At 36.5% G+C, this 14,661-nt stretch overlaps 2 protein-coding genes across 3 annotated transcripts; both read left to right on the top strand.

The window, feature by feature from the left end:
• Positions 1-1,351: 1,351 nt before the first annotated feature.
• On the top strand, positions 1,352-4,808 carry Mtmr6 (Myotubularin related protein 6). 2 transcript variants are annotated; one of them, XM_069051575.1, is made up of 9 exons: positions 1,352-1,470; positions 1,945-2,058; positions 2,110-2,430; positions 2,811-3,071; positions 3,125-3,257; positions 3,311-3,543; positions 3,593-3,972; positions 4,023-4,149; positions 4,200-4,808. In XM_069051575.1, the coding sequence occupies exons 2-9, from the start codon at positions 1,960-1,962 to the stop codon at positions 4,653-4,655; spliced, it is 2,010 nt and encodes a 669-aa protein (XP_068907676.1). In that variant the 5' UTR covers positions 1,352-1,470; positions 1,945-1,959; the 3' UTR covers positions 4,656-4,808. The 2 variants fall into 2 exon arrangements, with proteins under 2 accessions (XP_068907676.1, XP_068907675.1); XM_069051574.1 differs by lacking the exon at positions 1,352-1,470 and adding an exon at positions 1,567-1,864.
• A 196-nt stretch (positions 4,809-5,004) lies between these two features.
• On the top strand, positions 5,005-13,880 carry LOC138133639 (bridge-like lipid transfer protein family member 3B). Its single transcript, XM_069051571.1, has 17 exons — positions 5,005-5,242; positions 5,302-5,503; positions 5,552-5,743; positions 5,794-6,019; positions 6,071-6,642; positions 6,695-6,784; positions 6,833-6,910; positions 6,966-7,191; positions 7,248-7,283; positions 7,424-7,516; positions 8,544-8,725; positions 8,779-9,075; positions 9,124-9,477; positions 9,526-9,904; positions 9,958-10,268; positions 10,319-10,453; positions 12,226-13,880. Exons 1-17 carry the CDS (start codon positions 5,199-5,201, stop codon positions 12,961-12,963), a joined length of 4,155 nt encoding a protein of 1,384 aa, XP_068907672.1. The 5' UTR covers positions 5,005-5,198; the 3' UTR covers positions 12,964-13,880.
• The last annotated feature ends 781 nt before the right edge of the window (positions 13,881-14,661 follow it).

Below are 14,661 nucleotides of genomic sequence, written 5' to 3' on the forward strand. Positions count from 1 at the left end.
TTAGACAAATCTCACCGGAATTGTTACAAAACGTAAGGGATGCATGTTACTATCGATTTGCAATTTGCCAACAAAGAAACGGTGCCCATTTTGAACATTTGTTGCATTAAATTGGTAGAATTCAACTTGTAAAATTGGTTTTTATTTTTTAGCACGTAGGCTTTGAAAATATTCAGGAAACAAATAGTGCGTTGTATTCCCTGCTAAGTAGCCTTTCAAACGAGGTGACACTTGGTATAAGGTATAACCCCTACATTTCAAAAAAAAAAAGGTGGTTGCGCACTTCCGGGAGGAGATATGCAAAAACGATATGCACCAAAATGTAGGCAAGGAAAAACAAAAATCGACCTGTTTCGGGATTTTTTACAAAAATCGCCCATGTCCAAGTTATGAATTTTATTCCAGTTAAAGTTTCCACACTGTATAGCATATAACTCATATAAGCATACGGAACTGCTACAATATCAGCTGGAGTCAGCCAGCAAAGAAACAAAAATCAGAGACATCCTGGTGCATGGTGCAAGTTTAGGAACAAACCAAACATGTTGAATATGTCACGCCTGCAGAAGCGGACTCATTTTATAACAATTAAAGGAAATAATATCTCCTATTACCACCAACAGCAGTAAAGTTATACAATTTGTACAATTGCATTCATGATTTATTCGAACCAAAAAATAAATAGAAATTGCCAAAATGGTGGTTATTTGAGCCCGTCAGGAAAATTTCCACGTAATCGTGTAAGATACTATGTACTTATTACTAAATCAATAAAAATTATTCAGTCTCTTGCAAGTATTTTTGTTTTCCTTTATTTGAGATGTGAAAATATGAAGCCCGACGATTCCAATCCAGATAACTATTTATTGAAAAGTTCTCCTGAAAATTCTCTCCTTGAACAATGTATGGATTTTAATAAGGTACTCCAGATATACCTATTCAAGTGCTACAGGAATTATGAATTTCCATCACCATCGGCAAAAATTTTCGAGAATATTTTTCGTTTTTTATAATTTCCTGTTAACTTTGTTATTATCCATGACGTATGTACTATTTTTACTAAATGTGATAAATGTGTATTTTTTACTCAAAAATACACACAGGGCCTTCATAAAATATAGGTTTTTATTTTTCGGACGAGAATAAAATGTTTAACAAAATGGAAACTATTTAGGTCATAGAATCAATAATTCTTCTAATAAACAGAATAAAATATGTACTATGCATTGTACGTTATCTTATTTTATCACATTATATTTATTTAATCCACATTATTATTTTTTTATTGCGTAAATTTACTAGTTTTAACTGAATTAGCCGAGAGTTGAATTCATTTTTCTGATTCATTTAATGCACAGCGCATATAACTTATAACATTACATAGAAAAAAAATTACGAAGATATTATTCAGTGAATTGTTATTCTGTAGTAACATATTTAGTAATTTTAAAAAGACGTCACACATTACATGTACGCGTAATTTTTTCTTTTGATTCTTATCTCATCTAAGCTATTTATGTAACAATAACATATTTTTCATTAAAGTACGTGTAATTCGGTTAATTCTTGTGACGTGTTCTTCTTCAATACCTTTTAATTATACAACACACAATACAAAATTGTTATAAACGGTACTTTACACAGTTTCTTGTTGAGTGTAAACGCCACATATGTTTACCTGTCTCCATGTTGTGTTCTGTCACCTGTCATTGATGTCAACAAGGGACGGAGTTACGCAGTGTTAGTGAGTTAAAAAAACGGGGATAATAAGATAAAACGTGTCGACAAAGATACCGTGAAACTTATATAAACATAAATAAGCCATTGTGATAAGAGAAAGATGGAATTAATTAAAACTCCAAAAGTAAATACGGAAAATCTATTAATTAAAACACACCCATTTCAAGGGTATATGAATATGTTCACAAATGTTTTCCATTTTAGGTGGAAAATGTTCGCATGTTGGATAGATTTTGTAAAACACCGTCATTAGGCACGCTCTATTTAACAGCAACACATCTTATCTTTGTTGATCCTGATGCAAAGAAGGAAACATGGGTATATCTGTACATAATATTTTCACATTTTGCCTTGACAGTTTTGTTCTAGATTCTACATATGCACATTGCCAACACTGAAAAGCTTCCTTTGACCACAACAGGATCACCTCTTTTAATTCGCACTAAAACATTCCTTTCTGTAACTTTTGTTATCCCGAAAGAGAGAGACTGCCATGACATTTACATCACATTGCAACAGCTCTCACAGCCTAGTAATGTTGAAGAATTATATTGCTTCACATACACATCACCAGTTGAAGAAATGCCAAAATCTTTAGGGTGGGATTTTTTCAATCTTCAAGCAGAGTATGAAAGACAAGGAGTTCCTAATGAGCAATGGTGTTTAACTAAATTAAATTCAGATTATGATGTAAGTTTAGTTTTTGCGTATTGATTATGAAACATAACTTTTTTAAAGGAAAAATCGTAATGAAAGTAGCGCTTTTTTTAATCATTTTCTTTCTTCTCCTCAGAGATTATTGTCAAAAAATACCTACTATGCATTTCTGGTTTTTTAATTTTGCATAAAACCTTTTAGACCAAATTTCTCAACTTAAACAATATGCAAAAAAATGTCGTGCACAACAAGTTATGAAAGTCTCTAATTTTCACTCATTTACTTAACTAACTCGGGCTCCCCCTCGTTAATCAAACTGCAAATTCATAACAAAAAGTATGACTTTCATAACTAGTTGTACAATATACATATTATTTCAACTGTTAGTAGTTATAACATGTTGTTTTACACAGCTTTGTGAAACTTATCCGAAATATTTGATTGTACCTGCTTCTGCAAACATTACAACTCTTATGGGGAGTTCTAAATTCCGTTCAAAAGGACGCTTGCCAGTTCTGTCGTATTTGCATCACAACAAGGCTAGCATTAGTCGCTGTAGCCAGCCACTGTCGGGTTTTAGCGCGCGCTGTTTAGAAGACGAGAAAATGTTGAATCACGTCTTGAGGACTAATCCAAATGCCAACTATATGTTTGTTGTGGATACTAGACCGAAGGTGACAATAATAAAAAGTCCTGTTTAGATTTGACAATATTTATTGTTTTGTAGATTAACGCTATGGCTAACAGAGCCGCTGGCAAAGGTTACGAAAACGAGGCGTTTTACGAAAACATTAAATTTCAATTTTTGGGCGTCGAAAATATCCACGTAATGCGTAATAGCTTGACCAAGGTCATTGAAAGTATGTTTTTCTATCGCCTATTTTGCAACTCATTTTACAGTAACGGTTTTTAGCTTGCGAGCAAAAAAATCCCACAATGAACAGCTTTTTAAGCGGTTTGGAATCGAGTGGTTGGCTTCGTCATATTAAATCCATTTTAGACACTTCATGGTTTATCGCACAAGCAGTCGACGATGGAATTAACGTTGTCGTTCATTGCTCAGACGGCTGGGACAGAACAGCTCAAGTTTGCTTCTTAGCCGCACTCTTGCTGGATCCCTATTACAGGACCATAACTGGATTTCAAGTAAGATTCTTGACCAGTTGTTTTCAACTGAAAAAATGTCTCGTTTAAGGCTTTAATTGAAAAAGACTGGTTAGCATTTGGACACAAGTTTTCAGAGCGTTGTGGCCACATACAAGGCGACAGCAGAGAGATATCGCCGGTTTTCACGCAACTTCTCGACTGTACCTGGCAGTTGATGCAACAGTTTCCTTTAGCTTTTCAATTCAATGAAAAATTCTTACTGACTTTGCACGATCACGTCCATTCTTGTCAATACGGCACTTTTATAGGAAACAGTGAGAAAGAAAAAATCGAACTGAAGTTGGCCCAAAAAACTTACTCTCTGTGGGGGTACATGGCCAATTATTTGAACGAGTACGAAAATCCCTTGTATGATCCTGCAGACTTTTCAGGAGTTTTGGTGCCGATTCTAGCTCCTCAGAAGATAACGTAATCACAAATTGATTTAACAATTTTTTTGTTAACAAATATTTTCGCAGATTTTGGCGTGGAATGTACTGCAGATTTGAGTCTGGGGTGCATCCTAGGGAACCTCAAACTGACTTACTCTCAGCCACCGTCAACCATACACATTCCCTTGATGACCACATAAAATATTTGTCTAAAGTACCTACTGTAAAATTATGAGTGTTGCCATACTTTGGATTTTTTTACAGAGAATATCTTCCATGAAGTCTTTCATAGCAAAAGCGGTAGAGAATAAATTCAACAAATTGAACGACAGCAGGAGCAGAAACGCGCCAACTGATAACAGATATTTCTATGAGAAGACTAAAGAACTTGAAGCATCAGATCATGACCACCCGTTGAAAGCGTCTCCAGAGGCTAGAGTGGACGATTTGTCGCCATCAAAGAGCGGTCAGAACTTGTCCAAAGACTTGGATTCCGTCGCTCTCGATTGGAAATCGTTACGTAACACTAACGAGTGCATTTGCTCGTCTTATTTTGACCAGTGTAGTCAAAAAACACACTGCAGACGTTGCGGTAATATATTCTGTATGCGGTGTATCACGAAAAAGACTGTTCTTCCAGGATATTTGAATCAGCAAAATGTTTCGGTATGTAAGCCCTGTTACGAAATTCTAGTCAATTCCACTGAAACATCAGACTAATATATTCCTAATGATGAATACCTGTTACTACATATAATCTGAATTACCTATTTATTTTTTTATTTCTTGCAAATAATGTAATGTTGAGCTTATTACAGAGCCCTCTAGCACTGGGTGGAGATTTTTAGTTTTTAATAAATTTTGTTAATTACACGACGCGTGTTTTATTAAAAATAATTAAAATTAAAATCTTAGATAACAATGGCGTGGCTGTTATTCTATAAACTTTAATCATCTTTACGATAATTGCAATTGTTTACAGTATCAATTATGTATTCTCATAATTTTACAATTTATGGAATTTAAATTGTATGGGATTTGTTAAACAAAGTCAGCTGACGGTGCGATCACGCATGCGCATTGGCACCGACGTACGATGAAAATGTCAAAATCCCAGATTTTTCCGAGTTGTGGGGTTCGGTTGTGTTTCTGTAATTAAATTAATTTATCAAGTACCATTTTGTTAACTTATTCTAGTCATGTAATAAAACCACGAAACTTGTGTGTCCTAGTAGTTGTAGTTATAGAATTTGTTGAAATAAGATGGTGTCCATTATAAAAAACCAACTGTTGAAACATCTCTCAAGGTAAATTTTGTGCAAAATTTATTTTTTATTTGTTTTGAGTAACTGCTGTGGCGTTGTAGATTTACTAAGAATTTATCAGCTGACAAGATCAACTTGAGTACTTTCAAAGGTGAAGGAGAACTGTCCAATTTGGAATTAAATGAGAATGTTTTGACTGATTTATTGGAATTGCCTTCTTGGTTACGACTCACAAGAGCATGGTGCAATAAAGTTTCCTTTAGAATAGCATGGACTAAGTTAAAGAGCGTTCCTATTCACTTGGTACTTTAGATGGAAAATAAAAAGATATTGTTAATTGTAAAGTTGTAGAGTTTGGATGAGGTAAACATAACTGTGGAAACATGTGAGGAATTGAGATCTATGTCTGCTCAAGGGGGCCTATCATCCTATGCCATACCAGGAAAATATAGTTTTATTCACAAAGTTATTGATGGAATTACTGTTACAGTCAACACTGTTAATATCCTCTTTAATAGTCCAGCTTTTACAGCTAGTGTTCAAGTATGACCAATCATTTATTTTTAGTTGGGAGACTTATTATGTAATTTTAGCTGTCTAGAATTGTTGTTGAATCAAAAACTCCAAAATGGGGCAAGTCAGATTTAAGAATGACAAGACTTAAAGATGCAGAAAAGGGACAGTTGTTGATTTTCAAAGAGCTTGAATGGCAGACTGTTAGAATTGAAGCAAAATCAACAATTGATAAGAACCTAACACCTCTGCGACTGTTAACTAATCAAGCTAGATGTAGAATAGTAATAAAAAAGAGACTGTCAGGTATACATGTGAAACAAGTTTTTAAAACTATATTGATTGGTTTCATTGTAGACTGTTTCATAATGGGTTCACGTATAGTAATAATTCTGGATGACTTACTTTGGGTGCTAACAGATTCTCAGCTGAAAGCAGCATTGCATTTTCTTGATTCGTTGGCTGGATTGGTGCAGAAAGCTACTCAAATCACTAGAAAAGCCAAAGCTGCGCGGAAACTTGAGGAATTCCCTGAATACCAGGCTCAATTAGCTCAGGAAGCCAGGTCTAAGAGTGGGACATCTGCTAAACCTAGCATTTTTTCATTTTATGATGTGGTTGAGACATCATATCATTTTCTATCAAATCAGATTGTCTTGCATTTGTGTGATGATCCAGGTGCTGGCAGATCCAGCCACCCTAATCTCAAGGAAGGTGGTGCTCTTCAGATCGCGGTGAAGAGGTTTCAAATCGACTTTTATCCATATCATTTAGCCAAAGGAAATAGGAAACACTGGCCCAAATATAACGACGTGGCTGTGCCACACACGATGTGGCAGGAGCAAGCTCTACAGGGATTTAAAGCAAAATTTTTTGATTTGATTGATCGCAACAAAATTCACCACACTCCGTTGGCGAGGGCAGGCAAAGTTAGTTGGGTATATGAGTATGTGAAAAGGAAATGACGTGTGTTTGTTGTAGGGTGTGATGTATGAAGGTGATAGCTCTCAGGGTGTTAGTTTCAAGACTGTAGGTAAAAATTTTAATCAAAAGAATCGAGACTCCAGTGAGGTATTGTGTAAGGATTATTTACAGTATATAATTTTAAGTGTTGTTTAGTCTTCAGATGGAGTACATTTCGAAATGGGTGCGCCCATCTACTTTCCACTTGCTGCAGAAAGTTCTCCTGATCTCAAGGTGATGCACAATTTTAATACATACAGGAATTATTTTTCAAAGCTGCGTTTTTTAGGCTCAGTTCAGTAGATACGGAGTTTCTCCGATTCCTACTCCACACGAATCACCAATTTTGGAGCAGAAGAAACCTGTCAGTCCCAATCAAAAAGAAGTCAAGCGGCGTATCGAACTACAACTAAATAAAATGATGACGACTTGTGTCATCATGAGAATTGAAGACTTCACCCTGTACAAGGTCACCACGTCTGGGAAAAAGCAGGCACTCAAAGAATTCATTGCCGGTAAGTTGGTAAGGTATTGTGACCAGTTTTGAAATAAATCGAGATTTCTTCATTAGCTCAACATAAACGGAAAGATAAAAATGCGCCACCAGGTACCAATATATAATATTTTTTCATGTGTAGAACAGCCTTGTTTTCTTTGTTTTTTTTTTTTTTTTTATTATGTAGCGAATTTTGTGCTGTCCTTTGCACATCCTAACTATTTTTAATCGACTCGCATTTTTTTTTTCAGGTGACCGGGAACACATGTCATTACCTAGAGATGCCAGTATCGTGCACGCAGAGTTTATATATTATTATTATCCAAATGATATTCCCTTTCCACGTAAGTAGTGAGCTGATTATTTTTATGGTTATGGTTTGTTAAACTTTTATGATCATTTTTCCTTGAATTACAAACAGTTTGCTTTGTCGTAAACAATGGAATTTTTTTTTATTGAAGTTTTGGCCAAAGAAATCGTTAAAGTCTTGAAATAAATACTTAACAAATAATTATGCAATATATTTACGTGATTACATTACAATTTTATCTTTTTGGATTTAATAGTGCAGCACATTAATCGGAAAAAGTTTATTTGATTCAAATATTTTCAAGGACACGGTCTCAAAATTGTTTTTGGTTTTGTCGGCTGCACTGTAAAATAAATATTATGTCTACATCTTTTGCACGAGTCGTAATATGTGTGAAGCACGACCTGCTGTATTATAACCAGCCTGTTCATTAAAAATGCATTATGAAAATGTTTCCGAAAAGAGCCAATTTTCGCCGACGAGGACACCACAAAACGGGCAAATCAATATGTAATATAACAAAGAACAATAACAACACTAAACACAAAAACAACGAACAATTAGGAAAAAATTCACGAATTTAATTTAGAAGCAGCAAAAAACAAGAAGTTTTTTGACTTCAAATTCAAAATGTCATTGGAACAAGAAACATTCTCGGTGACAAAAACTTAAGATGAATAATATCCCTAAAAAGCCCCCGTTTACCAGCGCTCTGCGGGGATAACTCGAACTATACTTTTGAACAGGTCGTGGTGTGAAGAATTAAATAATCTATTTAGATCAAAAATAAGACAAAAGAAATACAAAGAGTAGACACATAAGAAAGATTAAAGTACACAGTTGACAATTTTGTTTTTTTTTTAATTTTGAGTACCGCTTATTGTTTCCTTAGCACATAAAAAATTAAATCTCTATTTAAAGAGTCAGAACCCGTCTTCGAATTACGTCAATTTAAGTGAATATAATTTTTACTCGTAAACGAGTGGGGTGTAAGTCATTAGGGAGTCCTCACGTTGAGTAACAGTTAAACATTGATGTTCTGACATTTGTTGTTGTTTCAGTACCTCCGCCAAAATTCTACGTTCACTTAAATCCCGTCCAAATAGTTTTCGATGTCGACAGTTGCCTGTGGCTCAATTCGTTCGGTTTAAACTTGTACCAATCGCTCATGTCATCAAAACAAGAAAGCACTCCATCTAACTACACTTACATCGACGTCAAAGTCGAGGCGATCCTGCCCAGGGTGGGTTACTGGCGTCGTAACCAGAACGATTTGAGTTGTCGTAATACTTTCAGGTTACTTTCGAGAGCGTAATGGACTACCCAAATCAGAGAGATCGTCCGAAATCTCTGTGTTTTCAAGTTACTCGCGTCACTGTTACAAACGTGAGAAGTCTCGAGCAGTCCTCCAGAGCGGATCTGGCAAAATGCGTGGATTCGTTCCACATGGGTTCATTGTTTTTCGGATCGGATTTTCCATCACAACCCAGTGATTTTTACGTAGTAACTCAGAAGTTTCTAGACCACATATCAACCGGTGATAACATAAGGAACGTGCCTAACCAACTCAACGTCTCATCATTAGAAACATTAGTAAGTTGAGTGAGTGTCGACGCAGATTTGATGAACTGGAAGTTTCAGGTCGAACAGTTAAGTAGGGAGTTGTTATGGACCGAAGCCAAAGACGTGTGGTGTGTCAGCTTGGATCCCGTTTGGGGCGACTTTTTGGGCGCCAGAGCGGTGGGTACCGCGAAACCGGTACCATTTTTGGACGCGGTGCCCGTCACGGTGTGGTTACACACACACCTGGATCCAAATTCTACCATCAAAGTCGAAAAGACCGTGACCAACGCGGACATTCACGCCTTGGCCCACATATCAAATCTGGTCAGCGTCCAGTTGAACCATTACCAATATTTGTTTTTGTTACGTTTGGCCGAAGACGTGTCAGAGATGGTGACGGTCTTGTCCGTCGATTCTAGTAGGATTTTGAAAGTAATTTTAAAGCTTGTGGAGAATTTGTGTTGGCAACGTGAGTCGTAGGTCGAGAGCAGCGGGTCCATAGCTGTCGGTGCTCTGCTTCCTCAGCTCGAGGTGACATTCGTGATGCCGTCGCAGTGTCCGGGAAAGGAGTCTTCGGGGGGTGACGTGGAGTCCTTCGTCCCCGACTCTTCGAGCATAGCTGACGATGCCGTCGTCGGCGTCGGTTCGACCGGGACGGTTTGGCAGACGAGCACGCTGTCGATGACTCAGCAAGACGGATTCAAAAAGACGATGGCGAACGGTGCCGGAACCCAGCTGGAGTTGTCCCCGAGTTATTCCATGGACTTTCCGCAGGGCAGTCCAGAGATCAAGTCGATGGCGAAGAGCGCCAACCCACAAACTTTCCAGAACATGAACCTGCAGAACAATCTGAATGCAGGTGGGTCGTGTCGTTCTGTTGTTCGATTCGTGTTTGTCACAGTTTTCGATCAGGTTTCTCATCGATGAAGAAGGGTTTCTCCAACTGGATGTCTTCGCTGGACAGCGCTCTGAAGCCCAGTCCCGACGACGCTAGCGACACCGCGTCCATAAGAAGCGACGCTTCGAGCGATTCGGAGAATTACGTCATGATCAGTATGGAAACGTCCGACCCCGCGATCTCGGATCTCATGTTTAGCGTCAAGGAGTTCTCGCAGGAGGCCACGGCACCAGTCGAGATGGCCAGCGAAGTGATGGAAGACGAGAGCACGATTACCACCACCAGCGATCACTCTCTGACCAGCAGTTGCCGACGCAAGGATTTGGTAAGTGCTGATTGGACGAAACTTAAAAATGACTCTGGGGGCCTCTGAAGATTTCAGTTTCCACGTTCAAGATGAACAAAGTGGAGTTTCTGCAACAGTCGATGGGCTACTCGTCTTCCATTAAAATTCAAGTGGGAAACATCAACTGCGAGGACTGCAGTTCGATACCGTGGGACGAATTTCAGGTAATTTTCGCTCGTGTGCGCTCTTTTCCATTGGCTATTTCTCATTTTGAATGTTTCAATAAGACATAACTATTGTAAATTTTGGTGATAATTGCGAATTTTTCGACACACAAAAAATACCGATAGGATTATCAGTCACACATTTGTACAAAAGGACTTGATCACATGAAAGTTCTTATATTTTCTTTTTGCATGCATCTGAATGTTGTGTGTGGCACAGGCTAAAATGAAGGTATTGAAACAATTTACAGTCATTCGCATCTTGACGTGCACGTGATTTGTTCTAGATTAGTTGTAGAATTCTACTAGAAACGCATATGTTGTTCTCTTGGGGGTCTTCGCTATTTAGACAAACGTTTAGAATTCGTGTATAATGCAAATGTGGTTTCAAGTGTTCTCGTTGTTTGGCAGAGATTTTGAGGAAGCAACTTTTACACATAGTTACGGCGGTGTATTCTAAAGTTTCCTGCGCATTTAAATCTACAAATTTTCAGAATCACTCTCGGTGCTTATTTCCTTTTAAATTTATTTATTACACATTAATTTTGTCAAATAATCGATTTCTTAAGGACGTATTCTAGCCTATTAGATTTTTTTTTCTAATGGTATTGTGTAGTTTGAGTGATGCCCGCAGAGCACTAATAAACGGGCGCTTTTTGGGGATATTATTCATCTTAAGTTTTTGTCACTGAAATTTTTTCTTGTTTAAATGACATTTTGAATTTGAAGTCAAAAAACTTCTTGTTTTTGCTGCTTTGAAATTAATTTTGTCAATTTTCTTCCTTATTGTTCGTTGTTTTTCTGTTTAGTGGTGTTATTGTTCTTTGTTATATTGCGTATTGATATTATTTTTAGTGAAGCGCCCTCATCGGCGGATATTGGCTTTTTCTCGGAAACATTTTCATAATGCATTTTTAATGAAAAGAACAGGCTTGTTATAACACAGAGGTCGTAATTCTTCTATTGCAGAGTAGTAAAACTAACAACAATGCACTAGACATCAACATAACCTAATTCAACAGCTTTACTTGCTACCAAATTAAATGCAAAATTTCCATGGACTCCCATTATGCCAAAACAACGGGAATGCATTTTACAATTATGTAATTGAATCTTAAAGTATTACACAAAACCTGTCGGTTTTATTATGTCCATCATGTCAAGAATAATATGGAAATGTTGGATAATTAAGATGAGAAAATAGCTTTTGAATTGAGTGAAAATAATATTGAATAATCCGAACGAAAATGAAAATAATGGATTTATAAGTGTACGTAAAAAAATCATCAGTTTTTTCTTTGAAACAAACTTTTTCCCGTTTTCATTTCAGAATAGAGGATTACTATTAAAATAAATGAAGACATCCAAAATGGTGGTTTTGTTTAGTAATAATAAAATAAGTACCAACAAAACAATGATTATCGTCCATTTGAGTATATAACCCTTCTTTTCGAAAAGTAACCACTTTTGCATTATGTAAATACAGGAAGGTAGCGAAAACCCATGATACTATCATGTTACAAATTCTGTTGTGTTGTGTGAAAGGGTAAGACTTCACCAATCTCAACACAATTTCTTTTTTTCTTTCACCATTGATCACCCGTCACTACTTGTACTTGTCAACCTTCGGTGTATGGTGGGGTTGTCTACTCTGACACCATTAGACGCACTCTTATTACATACGTAGACCATACCTATTATAGTGTGCATACAGTAGTTTTTGTGAACTTGCCTAGCTTTCGCGCATCTAATTTCGTCTCTTGTTGCTTTAGAGCAAGTTTAACTCCCGAGCTCGAGCATGGACTGACAATCCTTCCGACCACACGACATCACCCAAAGTTAAATTACGACTGGATCACACTCTGACGTTACCCAGTTCTAGATCACTGATGCAATTAGATCTTAGAGACAGAGATAAATTGAAAAAGCTGTTTAAAGATCTGCTGACGATCAAAGTTGCCGATCTATATCTAGATTTATCGATGAGTACGGTCACAGGTTTAGCAGATTTGGCCGAAGACGAGATCATCCCGATACCAGTACCGATGCAAATATCTTTGGATAACGTCCAGTTGCACCTGAACGAGGATCGCCCCCCAGTTAATATAACTTCACCAGGACCGATTCCCATAGATTTGAACATAACCCAGATGTACATAATGCGTTCGGAAGATGGCGTCTTCAACATTTTGCCGAACAAGCCGAATCAAATGTCGTCGACGTCTTCGATTGCGTCTGATCAAGAGCAAGGGACGTCAAAACTTCACCGGCAATTAACTTCCGATAACGAAGAGTTGAGGAGGCGTCTGACGGCTTTCGAGAGAGTTTCCGAAGAAAATCGATCGTTGAGAAAAGCGGAAGAAGAGACCAGTGTGTTGAGGTCTTGCTTGGCGTCGGCTCAAGACGAGGTGTCGCGACTTCTCGAAGAAAAGAAAAAATTGCTAGAAGAAATAAAGCAGTTGAAGAATCAAGTCAGTTCAACCAACCGACAGTGGATCAGTAAGAGATAGCAATGCTGTTTTGACTGTACAAACTGCTGCTCCAATGTTAAAAAGACATAGTGGTAGTTTAGTCAGTCTCGTTTATTCAAGTAGATGCAGTTTATGTGGAAAAGTAGCCGTTTCGCCATTCTTAGTGCTTATTTATCAAAGTTATGTAAGGCTTCATTCAAGTGGAATCTGATTGGTGTTTTCAATGGTAATGCCAATGGATATGTATTCAAACTTGTTTTTGGCACAGTTTGGATTAGCCCGTGTCAAGGTACACTACTTACTTTCGATTTAACAACAAAGTAAGATCATGTTAACGAGTCTTAACGAATGACGGCACGTACTGAGGTTCTCGACAGTTTCATGGTCTGAGATTACAAATTTAATAAATTTTAAATTGTTGCAATAAGTTATGTAAATATAAAGCGTCAAGAGTTGATATTTTAAGTTCAGATTTTATTAAAAAAATATATTATTTGCGCTGTGAAATACTTTTAAATAAAGTAATCTGCTGTATATTATTGGTTGAATAGGTGTAAATATTTCCTAGGTAAAGTTGGCATTTAAACGTTTTGTGTATGTGTATATAAATTTGCTTAAGAATGACAATGCCAAAGAATGTTTGAATATTAATGTATTATCTTCACTGATACATTTCTTCCATCCACATGACTTTTATTAGAATTTTTGTAGGTCAACAATTCATGATAATTATAACTCTATTCACGTTAGACTGGGTTCATTGTTGCAGGAATATGTTAAGACGAAATTTCTTATTAGTGAATTTTTTAACTAGATTTTAGTATGATTTATATTTTTTTCCTTTTTACTGGACGTGTTTCTAGTTAGTACTTATTGAATTTTACCTATGTTATTACATTTTTTTTTTATATACAATTATAAATGCAATGTTTCAATAAATTGTTTTTCGCATGAAATCGTGATTATTTACCACAAAAAAGTGGCAAAGTTAATTTATTTAAAAAATATATAACATAAATACTCTAAAGACAGTAAACTTCCTTAACTTTTATTCTCAGCTTCAGGTGGTGGTGAATTTTCAGGCCCTTGTTCGTATGTCGATTTATGTTTAAGTAAATACGCTGCTAAAGCAGATATCGGTTCTGGTGGACGTTCTTTGGCTAAATGCGACAGCGCTTGCATCAAAATTGGCACCACAGTTTGATCCAAGTATTGTCGGGTAGGTAGAGAACCCAGATCCACTCGACTTTTCTTCGGCTGCGAGTCTTGACCACCTTCCATAACTGAAACAACGGTCACACAAAGGCTTAATTACTACAACTTCTGACATAAATTCGATGCAAATTGCGAAAAATAAATTGTTTCACATAACCTCAAATTACCTTTTCAAGTTCAAACTTCTTTAAAAGAGGATAAAAACGATGCGAAATTAATGAACTTTTTAATAATGCAAAATTACTTAATTTCAATATAAAGTTGACGAGGAAGATGACGCTTGTACACAATTAAAAAATTCAATTTATTTTATTTACATTTGAAAAGAAATAAAAAGCTTGTTCGGCACTTTTCGGTAAACTTCGGACGGCGCCAATTTTAAATCTAAAATAACAAAAACAAAAAAAAACATTAACAGATGTTTAATGTTATTTCGTTTTTCCACTCGGTAAAAATTCACTTCTTTCTTATTTCATAATTTTAGTCTTTTTTTCAATATCAAATTATTTAAATAAGACTAAA

The sequence above is a fragment of the Tenebrio molitor genome, chromosome 6 (assembly GCF_963966145.1).
Source record: "Tenebrio molitor chromosome 6, icTenMoli1.1, whole genome shotgun sequence".
NCBI lineage: Eukaryota > Metazoa > Arthropoda > Insecta > Coleoptera > Tenebrionidae > Tenebrio > Tenebrio molitor.

Excerpts from the sequence above, each read along its gene's own strand:
- Mtmr6 (XM_069051574.1), top strand. The coding sequence starts at position 1,841 with ATGGAATTAATTAAAACTCCAAAA. Across the intron at positions 3,072-3,124 it reads TTGTGGATACTAGACCGAAG|ATTAACGCTATGGCTAACAG; the intron begins GTGACAATAATA and ends ATTGTTTTGTAG. Across the intron at positions 3,544-3,592 it reads GGACCATAACTGGATTTCAA|GCTTTAATTGAAAAAGACTG; the intron begins GTAAGATTCTTG and ends GTCTCGTTTAAG.
- LOC138133639 (XM_069051571.1), top strand. The coding sequence starts at position 5,199 with ATGGTGTCCATTATAAAAAACCAACTGTTGAAACATCTCTCAAG. Across the intron at positions 5,744-5,793 it reads CTTTTACAGCTAGTGTTCAA|CTGTCTAGAATTGTTGTTGA; the intron begins GTATGACCAATC and ends ATGTAATTTTAG. Across the intron at positions 6,020-6,070 it reads AATAAAAAAGAGACTGTCAG|ACTGTTTCATAATGGGTTCA; the intron begins GTATACATGTGA and ends GTTTCATTGTAG.